The 19200-nt window shown below is 41.9% G+C and overlaps 1 protein-coding gene across 1 annotated transcript in view; it reads right to left on the bottom strand.

Annotated features, from left to right (window-relative positions):
* Nucleotides 1-17648, bottom strand: part of vat1 (vesicle amine transport 1) — a 39159-nt gene extending 21511 nt beyond the window's left edge. The window contains exons 1-2 of the mRNA XM_077556244.1: nt 16499-17648; nt 4964-5171 (exon numbers count right to left, since the gene is read on the bottom strand). Coding sequence (XP_077412370.1) covers nt 4964-5171; nt 16499-16936 — 646 coding nt within the window. The 5' untranslated portion in view covers nt 16937-17648. The remainder of the gene's footprint in view (nt 1-4963; nt 5172-16498) is intronic.
* Between the last annotated feature and the right edge of the window lie 1552 nt (nt 17649-19200).

The following is a 19200-nucleotide window of genomic DNA, read 5'->3' as shown; positions in this document are numbered from 1 at the left end:
GGGCCCCGGTTCAGGGAGAGGTCAGAGAGGAAAGGCCGGTCACAGTCGCAAAGACGCATCCAAATGTCAGTGGGCCTGACCACACCCAAATTCCCTCAGGGCGGCGACACAAGAGGGTTAGCGAGCATTTGTTACGCCAACGACGGATATGGCTATCCGTCGGAGGTCGTGCCGGGGGAGTGGAGGAGGATGCAGATGTGTGCAACGGCGGGGAAGAGAGGCATGGCGGGAGGAAATACAAAAAGCTATTGTTTGGCAAATAAAGAGGACAACAGCGGCGGTAGGGCCACGAGAGAGGCAGCTGAGGACTGTTTACTCTTTCTCGGACTGGATGAGGTGCTTTAGTGGGTCATGTGATGAGGAAAAGTTCACGGAGCTTTTAGAAGAAAATGATTTTGTAATTAATTTGCACTGTTCCTGTAAAGCTGGCTACCAAAAGGGAATAGGCCTATACCGAAAACATCACAACCAGGAACTGACCTCATTAGCTTCACTCGCTAAGCTTGCTATAGCGTCGAGGATGGCAGTCTTTTGGGTTAATCTTGGGCAAAAGTGTAGCCTATGTAAAAAATCTAAAAACTGGCTTCCACGGTGTGGCTTAGTGAAATGCCAGTTGCTTACGCCGTTTTCCTTTTTAAAGATCAACAGGTTGTGAAAAGAACATGAGCATTACCATCTCCAGCAGAAAACATTGATTCACTGAGCAGCACAACATGCTGCGACACGGCTTTTGCGTCTGGCAGGCGTTCGAACATCCTACGTCAAGTGCTCCAAACACTGTGTTTTTGGCACAACCTTTGGAATTATAAAAATAAATGAAAACCACATTCATATTGTAAATATTTATAGAGGCAGTCCTTCGCTGACTGATGTATTAGTAAACTAACAAACATCGTAGCAGATGGTGGCCGTAATCGTCTACTTAACTACTAGCTACTACTTTTCTTGTCAAACATGTCCAAATACTCATTGCCTGCATTGTTGGCATAGTTTAGATTACCGAGTGATGCATTACGTAATTAAACCGCACCATTTATGTCATATTTTGAAGTAAAGCCTTCACAGAAGCTAAACATTTATTTTTTTTAGGCTAGCGCTAGTAATGTTATAAGCATAAAACGCTCAGCGGCTACAAACATAATATCTTGAACATAATATCTCCGAAGAAGCTAATTTAGAAGCTAACACTCGGTGGTTACAAACACAGCATTCTTCGCAGAAGCTACATCTTGGGCAGAACGCTTGTAACACTAATGCTGCTAATACCCATTCTAGCACTGGCATATCTTCAACTTAATAATTGGTGGAATCTTGGCCAGTTTCCAAGCTCTATTAATGCTAAAATGCTGACACACATTGGCTACAAACAGAATAAATACCTAGTAGCTACAAATTTTCTACAGGATCTAATTACAACTGTACATAGGTGAACGCAAATAATGCTAACACAAAATTGCAAACAGTGGCTACAAACATGGTATACCTTGAAGGAATTGTATGATTACTATTTTAAGTGTAATCTTTGCGTGTTCAAAATGATTGTATCCGAGATCTGATGAACAAGGTTCCTTGCAAGGATTTATTTAAAAGCTTCCAAAGACACCGTTAGGACACCACTTCTGAATGCAACGTGATGACCCAAGTGTGTGACAATTTACTGAACATCGACTCATTTATACTCAAAAGATAAAAGGTTCCTCTTCCCCTCCTAAGTTGATGAAAGGACAGACATGTCGTCTCCAGGTTTAACAAAGGTGTAATGTTATTAGCAAGCAGATATTTACATACAGTTCCCCTTCTTGACTGGGGGAACAAATGCAGTCAGGATCTTACCCCAGACTTTTAGTCTCTAAGGACAAAAGGCTCTGATAACATCATGCACATTCCTATCTTTAATAGCTACGAGGGTGAGAGGATAAAATAAAGTTCACAAAATCATCATCCCACTGTATTCTTTTAAACACTCATGATTATATCACATTGTTATGCCTATAAGTAAATTCAAAAACAGTAAAACATCAAATTGAAAATATTAAATGCCTTCAACCTGGAACTAAATGTTTTTAGGTTGATGCTAATTCCATTATGCTAACGCTCAAACAGCATATCATGAAATAAGCAGTTCTATTTGAATGCTCGTAATGCGAATGCTATAATAACTCCATAACGGACAAAATCCAGCATAGCTGTACGACACAGAAAACTAACATGTTGGTCATCAATCAGCTATGCATGGTTATCATTCTTATCATTTTAACTATTCACAGTGACAATGTGTCCGTATTTAGTATAAACTTACATGCACATTTATGCAATCAGTAAAGCATTTTTGTTTTTTAATGTTTATGGAACATCTCTCATAATAGTCATTCCGATCATACATCTGAATGTCGGGATGGGTGGGGGTTCAGTTTTGTGACCTCAGTGTTGCATTGTGAGTCTGTGTGTGTCACCACGACTTCATTATTTTGCATCCTGGCACCACCTAAACTGATAGGGCAAGAATGCAGAGTTGTCCGGGCATGCCGCCGCTGTTTATTTGGCTTCTTTCACTTCCAAGCAGTCACCGGATGGCTTGTGACGCTGACCCCCACACAAATCGTCCGATTGAGTTGGCAATAAAATAATATATACAGGGATCTTGAAACGGTGACATAAAAAAACGTGGGGATTTCTAATGTAATGTAATGTGAGTTAAAAGGGCAGAAAATAAGACCAATTGGGTTCATAAATTAAAGTCATAATGCTTCCAGTGATGTCATATTATGGCATTGTACTGAGAGCTGTTTGTAATATTTACACCCTGTCACTCAATGGGTACACCTCATCTCAAGGACAGATTATTCATGATGAAATGATTGTTTATTAACACAATATTTTAGCAACCCAATAATGATACAGATCAAGACAGTGTGTGTTTGCATGATTGCCACCATACCCACGTGAATGAATAAATTCCATAAACTAAATGAAACCTAGGGTGTAATTTCCTTGTGATATTGCAAACATATGAGAGTTAAAAAGGCAGCAAGAAAAAAAAGCCTCGCTCCTTTGGTGGTGCCGCCTGTCACCACCGATACCTTTAATCTCTCTAATCACAGAACATCAGGAACAATTTTTGACAGGTTCAGCTGGTAAGACCTCCCACAGCTTCGCAGCCTGAGGCACCATGTGAGCCCACTGCTATGTGACTCTCTCACTGTGCGAGAAGTACTATGGTGACGTGCACTGCTGAAATCTGAATATTGATTTTCATCATGTCGATTATGAAATAGTGCAGCTTTAGAGACCGAACGTTACTCACTGTTAATTTGAGACATAAAAGCAGCTAGTCCTAATACAGGATTCAGAAGTGATGCGGAATTAGCAACATATCTCCTCGACAGCTAAGTTTACCACCTCTTGTCAAATTTTCAATTAATTGTACGTATAAAATAAAACTTCAAACCACTAATATTTAGCGTTATGGTAACATTCATTTACAAATAAGTTATGCTACCAACGTAGCAGCTGCGCTAACGTTGGCTTGTTTAGATTGCCAACGCTAGCTTAGTATTGCTAGTGTTGCTATTTTGTTTAAGATAGATATGCGTTCTTTGTGACTATTTATCACGACTACACACTTTCATAATCACATGCCATAAGCCAGGAAGCCAGGTAACGATGTTTGATAACAGCCTACTGGACTTTGGTCGGAGATTCGATGGTGGTGGGGCCGACGGGGGTTTGGTGGGGTTAGTGAATTACATTCCAATCTGAAATTGAGATTCTTCTGTAGACTACGTCACTGACGTTTGTAATGACAGCTGGCAGCCTGCCCTGAGTAACTGCCTCTAAACTATCCAGTCTTCCAGCCTCCCTGCATGAGAAAACCACATTTCCACGATTTTGTTCCTACTGTACAGTGTACACGCAACGCCCTGTCGTGAAATGCCTCTGATCCCAGTATGGCTTTCCCAGGGATGCGAGACGTCGGCTGCATGCAGACATTTGGGTTGCAGGCCGTTGCTCATCTCCCACGAAACGACGTTGCCTTGCTTTCTACGCTGAACTGGATACACCTGAGCAGAAACGCAGCTCCGATTTCATTCCCAGCCTCACTTCTCGTTCCATGTACACCCACACGCTGTCCCTAAAGCCTCTGGATCCTGTTCCTGCTCTGACTCCCTCAGCACAGTAAGAGGACGAAAATTCTACACACTGCTAGCTAATGCATTTTCCTGCTCTCCAGCTGCCTGAAGCAGCAGCAAAATTGGATGTTCTCATCGGGCTTACTGCTTTACACCCTAAAACAGGTGTGAATACTGTGTTTTCTCCCACCAACCCCACCTCCAACTTTAACTTCCACGAAGGGGGATCCTAATGGAATGCATGTAATTTGGTGGATTAAAACATTTGTATCGACAAGGTCATGGTGCGTAAATCCCACAATTTGACTCAATGGAGGCTCGGTAAGATTCACTATTTGACTACCCAACTAGTTTGCTGCTTAAACTGGCGTCCTTTGAAATCAACACAGGCAGATGAAAACTGCAATACACCAAACTTGACCCAACCCCCAAAACAAGATGGTAAGCAATGCAATATTCTTGGAAAGTGGAGTGAGGTTTTTGGGGATGTATTCATGACTAAGTATGAATACGTCAATGCAATATTGTCACAGGACTGCTATCACATGCCAGCACGGCTCATAATTGTCAACCTATTTAGTTCAGCTTGGAGCCTCAGGCTTCGCTGTTATGCAATTTTCTTTATTTCATCTGGTTTGTGTTTTGTGATAGAAAACAAATACATGATTTTGTATTTTCTGATGGCCAACATCCTCTAAATGACTACAAAATGGTCAAAGTAATTGACAATGGAATGCTAATATTCCAAATCAAGTACATTCTTGAGAAAGTGTGATTTCCCTTTGCCTTCAATGATTTCAAAGAGGATGCTGTGCATTCCGCATCATTCCTACCGGCAGCCGAGTGGATGAGGATGCTCTGGTTGGGCCGCAGGTGGCCGAAGTCAAACAGCATCATGTAGGCGGTGATGTAGTTGACCGGTATGGAGGCGGCCTCCTCGAAGCTCATGCCGTCCGGCATGAGGAAGGTGTGGTTAGCCGGCACCACCACTACCTCCTGCCACAGGCCAAAGCGACTTAGCACCATCACCTTGTCGCCCACCTGGGAAACAACAACAAGTATATGAAAAGATGACAGCAGTGATTCCCAATTTGGGGAAAAAACAAAAATACATTGGCATCGTGAGAGATAATCAGTACAACTTTACTATACTACTATTCTTAACAATACTGCTTAATTATCGATTTGACATTTTAATGGTATTCTTATCTCTGCTATTTTTGTTTTGGAAAAAAAAATCAAATTGTCTTGAAACTACAATAGAATAAATGTTAAATAAAAAATGAAATGGTGTGAATTGTATCATATCGTTATAGGATCGCACAGCAGTACACTGGCACTGGAAAGAGTCGCAGGTGCTGCTCTTGCATGACACTGCAGATGGCTCGCTTCCGGTTGTGAAAATGAGTTTTAGACGGACATACAGTATTGATAATGATTTTATTGCTGGATAAAAACAAGATCGGAGAGGTAGAAGCTGCAAAATAAGGTTCATGTAGCACAGGGGTCTGCAAACCTGTGGCCCTGGAGCCACATGTAGCTCTTAAGTCCCTCTCCTCCGGCAATTTTTTTTTAAAAAATTAATATATATTTTAACATATTTTTTTTCAGATTAAATATTATTTAAATAAGATAATTAAAAATAATAATTAAATATTCAAAAATCGTCAGAGTCCAAATGTTTAAGCTGTCAGAAAAAGAGATGAAAGGTAGATGAAAACGTTTTTAAAAATGTCCTTCATATGTCCAAAATGTGACCATAAAATGTCCAAAAAGGAAGAGTAAAAGCAGAAAATTACCATAAAATGTCTATGAAATTGCCATAAATGTCAGCGAATTGAATAAAAAGACAGCAAATAAAACGTTCAAAAAGTAGCTACAAAATGTTCATAAACAAAAGAAGAAACCCAAAAATTACCATAATAGGCCGGGAGCCAGGTCCACTACTCAGGATGTTTTTTGTTATCTCATACCTTGGGCCATCACAAGTTGATAGGGGACACCCCCAACTTGGGGCCGTTTGGTCACAGGGGCCAAAAAACACCCCTTTTGGAAAAAGCTTCAGGCAAAATTGTGTAATTGCAAATATCAAGGTAAAGCAACTGCATAAATGGTCAGAAAACTCTAAAAAAAATTTGCATGGTGTATTCTGACACATGGTGAAACTGGCAGGAAAATAATCATGGGCTTCCTGTATTTCAATTCTCAAATATCACTAAAAAATCAAAAAATGTCTCTCCGCCTGACCAATTACTATCAAAAGTGATCCTTTTCAAACATTTTATTGTACATCTCACTGCCCCAAATGTATATTAAAAACATCCCACATTTGGAACCTTTAATTTAAGTCCATGATGAGTTTTCTATCTGAAGTATTAGAGGAGCTATGAGCAAAATACTCCACTGTACCTAAATCGGAAAAAAACGGAACATTCCAGAATTACCATTCCAAATGGGATTAAGCTATTTTTCTGCATCGAAATACAATCTTAAACAATATTTGAAACATGGGTTATGTAGTACTATACTATCTAAAGTGAATTACATAAAAAGTTGCATAGACGAACGATTCGATAAACGAATCTTTTGAACGGTTCTTTATAATGAACTGATTCTGAAGATTCAGTTCACTTAAAAGAACTGTGATGCCCATCAACACTGTGACTGGGCTGAGGAGGACGACTCGCTCCGCTCGTCTGCTTGTAAGCAGGGGAGGGGGAGGTGTCGAGGTGGATCAAACCATTTTCAATCAAATGGGGGGTGTACTATATTTTTGTTGTTTAAATATTACTTTTAAACTCTATGTTTCTCTCTCTCTCTCTCTCTCTCTATCTATCTATCTCTCTCTCCATATATATATATATATATATATATATATATATATATATATATATATATATATATTATAGCTATAAGTTTCTAGCTTGTTAAAAAGAACACACAGTAAAAATATATTTATTCACTCTAAAAAATTGGGGCTGCTATTGTTCAGTTTGGGGGTGCTGAAGCATCTTCAAAAATGGCCTGAATACCATCTGCTCCGAGGGCAGTTTAAAACTGGGGCTCGATATCCATCCCTGTTCAACATACTTCCTTGGCACCAATTATTGCGAGCCAAGGCTTTGGGTTCCACAGAAAATTAAAAAAAAAAAAAGGTACATTTGCAAATAGCGAACCGCGGATAGGCGGGATCACACTGTATATACTTTTTGTGGCATTTTTTTGTTTTTGTTATGTGCCATGACATTTTCCTGATGTAAAATATGTGCCTTGGCTCAATAAAGGTTGGGAAACAGTGGTTTATATGGTTGAGGTGTAACAAGGGCCACATTTCATCCACTCTGCTTTCTGTTCCTATTTATTTTTGGCAGGAAGAGGGCTCAAATCTTGCCTGGCTTCAGTTGCAATCAGCACTATTGGCAGGATGACTGCCAAGCGTTACTACCGCTGACAGTGCAGCGTGTTTTGATTATTAAGACCACCACAAAAAATACTTTATCGGCACGGCAACGCGTCAGTGTCGGGGTGACACAGTCACTATTGATTCATTTGGAAGCAGTGTCAGCCTTAAGATGGAAACAGAGCCATGAATCGGGATTATACCTGGAAAAATAAAAAATGGGGAAATTTGTTTGTTTTTAAAAGCGTTTTTTGATGGGATCTGAATCATGTCCCTGTGGGTGGTTTTGGGTCAACACAAGGGCAGACGTGCAACAAAGCTGCCCGTCGGCTTCCTAGACAGCTCTTTTGAAACTTTTGATTGCTGTCTTGCGTCGGAAAGAAGAAGCGGAATGAAGTAGCACAGAACATGTTTTAACTCTTCCATAGATTGCTTCAGTCGTGTAGACTGGTTTGCCTTTTTGAGAATCAAATATTTATGACCTCACTTTGTTGGATTTATGGCGTGGATTGGAGCATGGAGCCTAAATGGTTGCTTCCTCGCCAAAACCTAACTAGCCTTGTTGCATAAACTGAGGAAATCTGCTCAGAAGAGAGGTGAAACATCATCTAAGACAAGTGGAAAGTGTCCCAATCGGCATTCTCGTCTATCCCAACGGTTCCAAAACAAGCTCATCCAAGCATGATTTTAAAGACCATGCCACAGCTGCTCTTGGGTTTCCAACACGTCACACAACCATTCTCACCTGTTGATAGCCAAGTGAGCTGCTACCTAGTAGGCTAATCTGCAACGGCAAACTGCAAACTTGAATGGAGTTTTGAGTTTCCACGTCATATATATTGTACTGTATCACATCCTCTATTATTAAACCATATAAACATAGTGTGGTTATCAAGGAAGAAGTGGTTGCCAGAAAGAGAGGAAGAAGGCAAGAATAAAGGAGAGAGTGTGGATATCAGAGGTTGCCTTTCCCTTTAAATGACGCATGATTGCGGTGACAGAGATTGCTTGTTTCACTATTCCATCCACGGGTACATATAAAATGACATAGTTAAGTCAAACACAGTAGGCTATAACCTACTGTGTCAACTGTAATTGTATGGCAGGAAACATGTTTTTATGCGTGAAATCTCATTGGCTTTTACATCTGCGATCCAATCCAGAATTTTTACCTAATTCTATTCTTACATCAGCAACTATAAGCAAACCTGTATTTGCATTTACCATTGTACTCTTTTATTTATTTGATTTGTGTAACTCATGTGAGGGTATCTATAGATGATGGATGGATTGATAGTCTTTAGTGCAAGGGTAGGCAAGTTTGCAGTCCTGCATGTTTTCGGTGTCTCCTGCCTCCAACCCAGGTGTTTCTAATCATCAGCTCATAATGACGTTCTGCAGGAGCCTCTCAGCTGTGTTCGAGGAGGGAGACATCAAAAACATGCAGGACTGCGGCTTTCTAGGACCGAACTTGCCTACCCCTGCTTTAGTGCATAAGAGTGTAAATGTGTCAAATGTTCTGTACACTTCCTCTTTGAGAGACGCACATTGTCTTGTCATTGAGTTCTTATCAAAGCAGGATCTTCCACTGCCGGCACAACAAGCCTTTGCTGTAAACGTTCCCGTAGCGCCGCCACCGCGCAGCCCAATCAGGAAGGCCCGCTCGAGGGACACAGGAAACAGAGACAACTGCGGCCTTCTAGCCCTCTTCCTGTTTTCTTCCTCCTTTAATAAAAGACTCTCCCTCCTCCTCTCCGCAATCCTCACTTTTTCTCTTCCCTTCTTTCTCTTTCACTTCCCGACACCAGAACAACTTTAGAACATTTTTCTTCCTCTTTCACGAGTACGTCCCTCCTCCTGTCTTTCGATTTCTTAATACCTGACTGTCTGGTTCTAAAAGACTTGGTCCTCCTTGTCAAGCAGACAGGACCATGGGGGCCATCTTTCCCCCCTGGCTCCCCTCTGCTCATCATCGGCCCTGCCAGATTTCTTCCCCATGGCTGAGCATAAGACAAGCGCTCCCCTCCTGGGAACAAACCCGCTCCACTCGGCCCCCTCTAATGGTCCGGAGGGAGCCATGCGCCTTTCTGTCTATCGGATCCAATTAGATACAGCTCCCCTCTTTCTTCTTCTCTTTACAAATGACACTTTCCGTTTTTCATTCCTTTGTTAGTCATGCTGACTCTGGGGGGTGCTCCAACACATCAGGCCTGCTGGTTCACTTGCTAGAACAATGAAGGACAGCGGTAATCGTGGCGGCAGCGGCAGCGGCGGTGACGGCATTTACGGGAGTGCGACATGACTCAGGCAGCCATTCTACTTCTTCTTCTGTGCCCACGTACAGCACGTGAGAAGCACTCAAGGCCAAGTGAGACAGCCTTGTGACACTTGCAAAACACACACACACACACATTTATACATACATGCATAAGCACATTTCTGGGCATCCAGCACAGTCACTGTCGGAGTCAACAAAGACGGTTCCAGTTAGCTGCATATGCATTCACTGAGTTAATCAAATGGTGATTCAGTTTGAGGTGGTATGCGGGTCAGCGGCTTTGTAGGTTGACAGGCTCAGCAGAAAACCAAGGATTTTTGGCCAAGGCCACGTGAAGCCAGGGTTGGAGTTGTTGTTTCCCCCCGCCCCACTTCTGTTGTCACATTATCTTCTTTATGGAACCAATATGCAGTGTATATGTCAAATTAGTATGGTTGCTAATGAGTAGCTCTAAGACATTGGTTCATTGATCGGTAGAGCTTAATTCCACCAATTACATTTAAGTAGTCCAAAACATACAATACGGTGTTCCCTCGCTATAACGCGGTTCCTTTTTCGCGGTCTCGCTGTTTCGTAGATTTTTTTGGGGTGCAATATTTATTTATTTTTACAATAATGTGCCTATTTGATAACATTTAGGAAGGTTTGAACATTGAGAATGTTTAACAAGGGAGAAATGTGAGAAATTGTAAATGCCTCGATGAGAAAAGTGTATAAACTGTTTGTGGAGGGGTTTTAGGGCCTTAAAACATTTACAATAAATGTAAAATATAAAGCTAACTAATTCACGGATTTCATTTATTGCGGGTATTTTTTGGAACCTAACCCCAGCGGAAAACAAAGCAACACTGTATAGTCGGTCATCAGTGTGTCAAAATGGCCGATTTCCTGTTTAAGTCCAGGTATGGGTCCTTGATCAAATCCATCGATCAAACTGGTGTCAGGGGCTGATTTTCTTTGAATAGCTTTTCAGGGGGGAAACTGAGATATTACATGCATTTTTCACCAGGGCTCATGTGCTTGAAACCATTAGTGAGTTTTCATGCATACCACCCCCCCAAAAAAAAATGGCTGAAAGACCGATATGAATGTCAGCGATGGCTATGTCTTTCTGTATTGTAGCCAAAATGTTGCAGTCCTGCATCATTAGATGTAACAATAAAGGGCCACGCCCTGTTTGCATGTAGCAGCAACAGCCGCTACAAGGAACCCCTATGCGCTGTTCTTTTGCACTTGACTGATTTGATTATGCAAATAAAGCACCGAGACACTTATGTTCGGATTATGCAAAGGAAATACGAGCAGGACAGCACATGGACAAAGCTGAGCAGAGATATTGTAACTGACAAGGAGAGGAAGATGGAGAGGTCTTTATGCAAAAGAATGGAGATTTAGATAAAAGGGAGGGCTGGAGGAAATACCAGAATGACAATGCGAGCCAGGGATAACTGAAAACATATGGGTCAGATCCGACCAATATTCGCAAAGGGCTTGGCGTGTGGATGGAAAAAAAGGAGAATAAAAAGTGCTGATGCACTGCGTCACAAGTTTCGATGTGATTTGTGATTCCCTCTTCCTATTTCCTTTCTTACTCACTGTCACACTAGTCCAAAAAAGGCTCCTTAGGTCATTGTAGATGACTCGTCTCTAACGTCTAATGGAAAGGACACTTTTTAGTGTTGCTGCACTTAGTGAAATACAATACAAGACGACAAACAAACAGGGAGCCAAGAGAGAGTGCTGCATTCATCACCTTTTGCAAAGTAAAGAGGAATTTTAATTCAACATCTCCTCATACATCAGTGCGAGTGGCGCTTTGGGCCTTTTTTTTTTTTTGCTGATATCAAACACTTTTTATATTACTTTAGCAGGCAATCAGCGCTGGGCCCACACTGGACTCGTACACATAACCTCAGCATGAGGCCGCACTCCAGTCACTAATTATTAAGCCGCATTTCCATCAGTAGTACGAGTCAATTGTGTTCAGTTTGGAAGAGTAAATCCCAAAGGGGGAAAGCAATATTGGTGTCATAGCGTGACAATTCAGTGAAGGCGCTTGGCATTGGGAAAACCGTCAAACGCCAAAAAGAGAAAATACATTCTGTTGCCTGAAGTGAAAAATAGTGTGGAGTGTCAATTGTGTTTTTGTTTTTTTTTGTTAGTTAGCTCAGCAGGCCGCTTCCTGGTTCAGGGATGATAACCATACCACATTTGCTATTGGACAGTGAGACGGGATGGTTCCATTAAAAGGCAAAAAGAGAAAATAAGCTCCTTTAAAAAAAAATTAAAAGAAGGGATCTTTTTTTTTAGTTGGTTGTTTATATGCCACTTCTTCATCACCAAGGATATGTCCGAAGCATACCATTAGTCATATTTGGCAGGGTATTAATGCTTTTGTCAAATGAAAATAATTGGCCCCTCTGTTTGTTCGGATGTTCGGAAAAGGCACACAAGCTCCTATCATTGTATTTTGAGGCGAGGATTGGGGGGGTTGTCCATTTGTTTGATTGTTAGCAAGCTACTTTCTGGTTCACAAAGAATTACGTAAGTAGTAGGTTAGCCTTGACAATTAAAAAAATACAATAAAGTCCAGATTTTTACCTAACTTAATTGGGCTGCTTCTTAGTATATTTTTCCTGAAATCGACAATTTTTTGTAATCCTGTGAGCTAACTAACTAACTACGGGTATCTTAGTGTAGCTACCTAGATTAGCATCGCTACCTATTTTGGCATAGATAACAATGCAGAACATCTTAGCATTCAGTGTCCTGTCTTCTTCTTGGCATCAACACTCAGTATTTTCGGTACACTTTGCAATGTTTCTCAATGTTTTTTCGCAACGTTTTTGTGAAATTGCACACTTTTCATGACGAGCGAAACTGTTACTTGGGAGTAAGTCTCCTAAGATCAGTTAGCTTAGCAAATGATATTGCAGATAGCCAAAGCATAGAGCAAAGACAAAAAAAAAAAGTATTTGGCGCAGGCACATGTCACGGGAAAGTCTAAGCGGTCTTGTACACACGACCGTTGAGATCCATGGCAAAAAGTATACTGAAAGGCAAACAAAGAAGTAACCCATCAATACAATAAAACAAAGAGGTGCCACCATGGACTGTTAGAATACGTACACTCATACTTATGTAAAACACCCAATTTGATGCTGTTTATTACACGTGAGGCCTTAAAACAGCTTTTGCTTTCTGGCACGCTTTCACAACAGCATGCTTTCAATTGCATCCTACCTCAAAGGCTCGCCCGTTCGTTGTCAGAAAGCCTTTCTAACATGTGGTTAGCGTTGTCAAAGTTTCTATGGGGACCTAAAATCAAAGCCAGCGAAGAAACAAAAACAAAACAAAAGAGCTGCTCAGACCCAAGCAAGCTCGGCTTTTGCCTTCAAGGGTTTAGCAACATTTGCTTCGCCGAAGTGCCAAAAGATCTCGTGGATCTCTTTTCATTAGCCAGATTGCCTCTTGATTCTATAAGCGAGGGCGTAGGCGATGACAAGCCGTGTTGTTTGCGTGTTGACCTTTAAATCCAATCTACATGACTGACAATGTGGAAAAAAACTATTGGGTATTTCACACACTCAAAAGGTTGCCGGCCCTACCGCGGTGTCCGGCTGACCCGTCCCCAATTGTAATCCAATTAGTCGCCAGGGACGCCCCCATACATCATGTAGGATTAACCCACCACGCCCTTTTGGACTATCATCTTAAAACATCAACGAGGGGGTCAACGTTAATGTTATGTGGGAAAAAACGGCCCTGATGACAAAATGAATGAGTCATTGACAGCCTATGGTAGCCCATTTACTTGATGGTTAATCGACTAAAACTGATGATGATGATGATGCCATTGAATGTATAACTTATCAGGCTTTACTCTAACACCTTCTCCCTTTGCAGATGTATGCCATCTTCCAAGCATAACAGTCAAACAAATGTATCTAAAATGTGCCAAACAACACTGTAGAACACTAACGGACCCAGGCTAAATGAAGTCGGCGTGCTGTTCGGGTTAAACGCATGGTACTAACACATGTCTAAAATAGGCTATTAGAGCTAACATATGCTATGTTTAATGCCAAAGTTTTAGGATAACATCCGTCTACAAAGTGGCTAACAAATGCGCTTAGTGTGTGGCTAACAGAACCACTTTCAGTTTTTTTTTAAACTGGCCTGAGGTGTCAAATCCAGATAGTAAAATACTTGCCACAGTTTGACTTTAGACATTCTTGCTTCAATTCAACCGGCAGGTAAACAAGCTCCCAGTGCCGGCACATGTGGCTAAAGCCTAAAGCTAAAACTAAATAAATAAATAAAAATACAAAAGTGGCAGGATTTTTACATTGTACTTTCTGGACCTGGATTTGACACCTCTGCTAACATGTAGTCTACAAAAGCTAACAAATGCTACATTTAAGGTTCAAACAAATAGATACCATATGGCTAACACAAGCTAATATAAATTCAAACAAGGGTAATAGCTAAGGTAATGTAGCCCCTGCTACATTATTGGGTTTAGTTGGATTTAACATCAACCAAATAAATAAATAAATGGTGAAATCAGAACTTAAACGTACGCACACATAACAGAAGTTAATATATTTGTTGATATTTGTCTGGTCTAATAGTGTTTAAGAACATAGTACAACGGAAACTACACTTCTCTCTCTGAGCTTCTATTGGACTTATTTGATCATGAAGGCACACAGTTTGCCTAAAAATTGTTAATACAAACTGACAGCAACTTTACGATTGTAAGGTTGTACAAGTATCAAGGCTCGAAGTAAGCGGTTCGAATAGCAGTTTAGGAGGCAAAATAGCAAAACTGAGAGTCAACTATCGAGACAACCGCCAAAAGAAAGTAGAAGAAGAAGAACCTCCGAGCTTCACTGAGCTCACTTCACCTCTCGCGGTTAGTTGGAGGTCAAGGCAACCTATTTGCACTGCAGCATCTGTCTAGCAATCACCTTAATCATCAAGTAGCATTCTCATTAATATAGTATGGAATATTTATAGTATATCAGTCATGTTATTTTTTTTTGGTTTTCACAATAGAGTTCTGAGTTTTGATTTTGACTTTTGAGGTCTGCACAATAAATGTTCTCATAATTACGTAACTGTGGCTTATTTTGGAAAATAAATAAATTCAGCTTTGCTTCAAGAGCATACAGTTTGCTGCAATACACGATGTGAATTTAAAAAATAAAAACAGTTATTCAATTGTTATTTGTATATTTTTTTTAGACTAGTTGTTCATTTGTAGCATTGTCATATTGTTTAATAAAACCCTTGCATCAGATTCCTGGGATTAACCTGAAGAAAGGAAAAAAAGATCAATGAAGTCATTGATTCGCGAAAATGCTCCGCAAAGAAAAAATGTATATAATCTGAGCCTTGCACAGTACAGTAAAGCCATTATGTCGAGTACAGTACAATGTTTTATTAGCATCGTGCAGCCACATGGGTTAACCACGCCCCAGTTGTTCTTCATCAGCCAGCTCTCAGCCTCTCAAAATAATTAGGCCAATGTTCGGTGATGGCTCAACACCACAAATGACGCTTTTTACCCATTCAAAGGCAGAAATAAGGCTTTTGCACAACATGATACAGGGATTGGCCTGTCTGTCAATTGCCAACTTCTTTCCTCTATGGGGTCGTTGAAATTAACTTGTGATTTGCCATTTTAATAACAACGTGTTAATGAATAAAGGAAGAGAAAGGTGGGGCTCCGTTCTGCTGCACCTTACCAAGCTCAGTGCGCCACCGTTTCTGTCAACAAAAGGCGTCAATATCTATAGCTTCTCGATGGCTGTCAAGCTCGACTGAACCACGGCACTTCGCCTCCAACGTTTACAAAGTAAAACGCCACTTGGAATTCTTTGAGTTCATCCGACGTCAGACGCCTTTTGAAAGTGTCGTTTATAGTTATCCCATGTTGAAACATTTGAAAGTACGCGTATCATCGCTATTACTTTTTCACATTTTGCCATAAATGCATTGCTTGCCATTCAATCAGTTTGACACCTCATGACTATTTTGAAGGGAAAATACATAACTACCGGTTATATCCCGGAAGCCCCATGTAACTTGATGTCGCTCTCTTCCACGCCTTGGCACACCTCGTCGTAACGCAATACAAAATAAAATACAGTGCAAACAATACAAATTAGACTTCTAAAACAAACATGCGTTAATTTGCCCTTTGGATTCGCCGAATTAGAAAACTTTATTGGGCTTCCGTCACGTTCGCTTAATTAAAGATGCGCGAAGGCAAGTGACAGTGTGCATGAATGGCGCGGCGTTGTGTGGGCGGGCGCACGTTAGCCCCTGCCCGTTGTAGGCAAATTGGAGCATTCATTTCAGTAAGCATTCGAATTCCATGCTAATTTATAGAATCTAACTCACAAAAGCTTCCGTCTTTACATTTTATGGAACAAATGTCCTCTCACTGTGCACAATAATAGGCTACGCACCAAAATTGTATTTTGGAGACATAAATGTCCTTTTTTTTTTTAAATTTCAGTATTATAAGTTGCACGGAGTCAATCCATTATTCACAAACATCATAATGTCCTGTACCGAGCAGCTGGACACGCCCATGCATGCGCTATCGAGTAGCATTTAATTCACTTGCACGATTAAGTGAAGTATTTGCAAAGGTGGTAAAGATGCGTTTGTGCTTACTTTTCTCTCCGTCACCTCCTCCCCGACAGCCTCCACCACCCCGGAGCACTCCATGCCTGGGCTCACCGGCGGGGACGGAAGCCGGTCGTAAAGCCCTTGGCGCGCCATTAGGTCGGCAAAGTTGAGCCCGCACGCCTTGACTCGCACCTGGACCTCGGCCGCCTTGAGGGCCGGCTTTCCCTTCTTGACTTGCAGCTTGACTTTGTCGTAGCCGCCGTAGCCGGTGAGCACCAGGGCGCGGTACGTGAAGGCGTCTTCCTCGGGGACCTTCTCGGTGGTCGCCGCACCCGGGGGAACTGCGTCCGCTGCAGCCGCCGACGCGTCGGCAGCCGCGGCGGCCGCTGGCTCTGAATCCGTCTTGGGCTCTTCGGTGGGCTTGGAGTCCTGCTTCTGGTCCACGGCGTTCTGTTGCTGGACAGGTGCGTCTTCTCCAGACATGTTTGCAAAGGAGCTTTAGAAAGGTAAGACAGTGACTTTTTGTTTGTTTGTTTTTGTTTTTAAGATGCGCGCGGATGCGGGATGGTCTTGCAAAATAAAAAGGGTTTGCGTGGAGTCTTTTCTTGCAGCAATCACAAAAAATAAAATATAAACGACACAGTGTGCAGACCGGTGGAGAGGAGTGGTGGCTGTCAACGCCGGGCTCAGGCAGTGAGAGTGAGTGGGACGAAACGGAGGCAGACTGGAAAACACGGAGCGCTGATGAAACTCGCGGATTCCTGCGTGCGTGATTGGGTGGATTTGGGCTTGCAATGGGTAGGGCTTGAACGTCAATCTGTAAGCCATTGTAACAGACTCATGGCTTGCGAAAAATGCCAGTTAAGGACACATTCTGTTGAGATGCCACATTTTTGCCTTAATGCTCAGATGAGATGGAAAACTAGTCTACATTGGGTCACAGTCTTGGCAACTTCAAATTATCCTCCATGTTCAAGTCACATGCAGGGCACATAAAGACAGAAGAGCATTCACACCCATGGACAATTTATATTCTTCAATGAATCAAATATGCATGGTTTTGAAATGTAGGAGAAAAGCTCATGAGCACGGGAAAAATAAGTCTGACTTGCAGCAAGCATGTGGAGTAAAGGGCTTCGGCTGGCGTGGCTAATTTAGAGTGCCTCGTCGCCTGGGGAAAAGCCCAGCGACGATCCGGAGGAAGGTGTATAGTCCTGCCACTGGAGGCTGTAAACAAATATATTTCACTTTACTGGGACTTCAAAATAATACACAAAAGAGTTTGATAAAGACAAAATCAACACTTGATAATCTATTAAATGTTAACAGGAGGGCAATTGTGGAACTCAAACAAGCAGCATGGTGCTGATAGAAACAGGCACAGAAGGAAATGCACAATCCCCACACAAACAATGCATGCTCATTGTTGTAATTCCCCTTTGCAGGCAGCATTATTGGGCAATAACAGATGGATGTGCCTTTTCTTTCTGTGTATGTGAAACACTCTTAATTGGCTTGTGACAGACAGATGCAAACCATTTTGTAATGAAATCTACACGTCCTATGTGTTTCCCCCCTTTCTTTCTTCCCAGTGGTGAGGCGGAGACACCTTGTGGCTGCAAAGTACCACTCAGCATTTCTTCTTGAAGCCAACGTCAGCAGAGTCCCAATCGATATAGCGCAAAGGCTCTGACCCGAGTTGGACTCATGATGATTGATTAGATTGATTGATTGATGGTCGCTGTCAAGCACGTTACAGTGATCGTGTCGCTTAAAAAAAAAAAAGACTCATCATAAGAGTATCATTGTGACCACAGCAAGGAATATTCCTGGAATCATTGCAGAGAGGATTAGAAGAGGAACAAACATGCTGTAGTTTCATAGTAAGTCGGAAAAGTCCAGAAAATGCTCCTGAATGTCTCCAAAACAAGTCTGCAGCCAAAGAAAGACACAAGCACAAAGTTTGGAACCCCAGACGCCTGATTTCTCCTTTCATCTAAGGTAGGTTAATGTTACTCTGTGACACAGAGTGAGCCTGCAGAGAGTCTGGGCACTCTCTGAGGATGCGTGTGGACTATAAAACACGTATGGGATTTAGAAGTCTTGTGGAAGGAAGAAAAGGGGGGGAAAGGATACAGCAATAAGAACTGTACTGTTATTGTAAAAATGGAAGGAAATTCTGGTCTACCATCTGGTGTCTCTGGAGGGAAGAGGGTAAGCACTGAGCAGTGCACCATAAGCACTGTATATAGTGGGGATTGGGTACTGCTGATATCGACCAGTGACATTGGGAGTCATTGGGGAGAATACTTTGAAGACATCCTCGACTCCACCGACACGCCTTCCGAAGAGGAAACAAATACTTTTCGTTTACTAGGTTAATTTATTTAGGAAAGATTTCACAACATTGGAGAGGCCCAGAGTTGCTGTGGTGCGTGACTTTGCCAAGCTAACATGCCATGCTAACAGCTAAGTGCTAGCGCGGTGTACGCCACATTTTGACCTAAACGAATATATAAATAGAAAGTGTTCATGAGGCTATTGTGTTACCTTGGTGTGTTAGCGAGTCTGTTGGCGATGAAACCTCACACACTTCCATCGACTCCTCGCATATCGCTTCTGGCATGGCGATTGCAGTGTCTTTTGTCCTACCAATGGTACACACCATCCCGGTGGTCAAGAATGGTGTTGAGTCTGTCGTACCACCGCGGTCATTTCCACTGTGACTGTAGTGGTCCTTGAGTTTT

The sequence above is a fragment of the Vanacampus margaritifer genome, chromosome 2 (genome assembly GCF_051991255.1).
Source record: "Vanacampus margaritifer isolate UIUO_Vmar chromosome 2, RoL_Vmar_1.0, whole genome shotgun sequence".
NCBI lineage: Eukaryota > Metazoa > Chordata > Actinopteri > Syngnathiformes > Syngnathidae > Vanacampus > Vanacampus margaritifer.
Note: the sequence above shows the minus strand (reverse complement) of the source record. Positions and strands in the feature narration are given on the sequence as shown.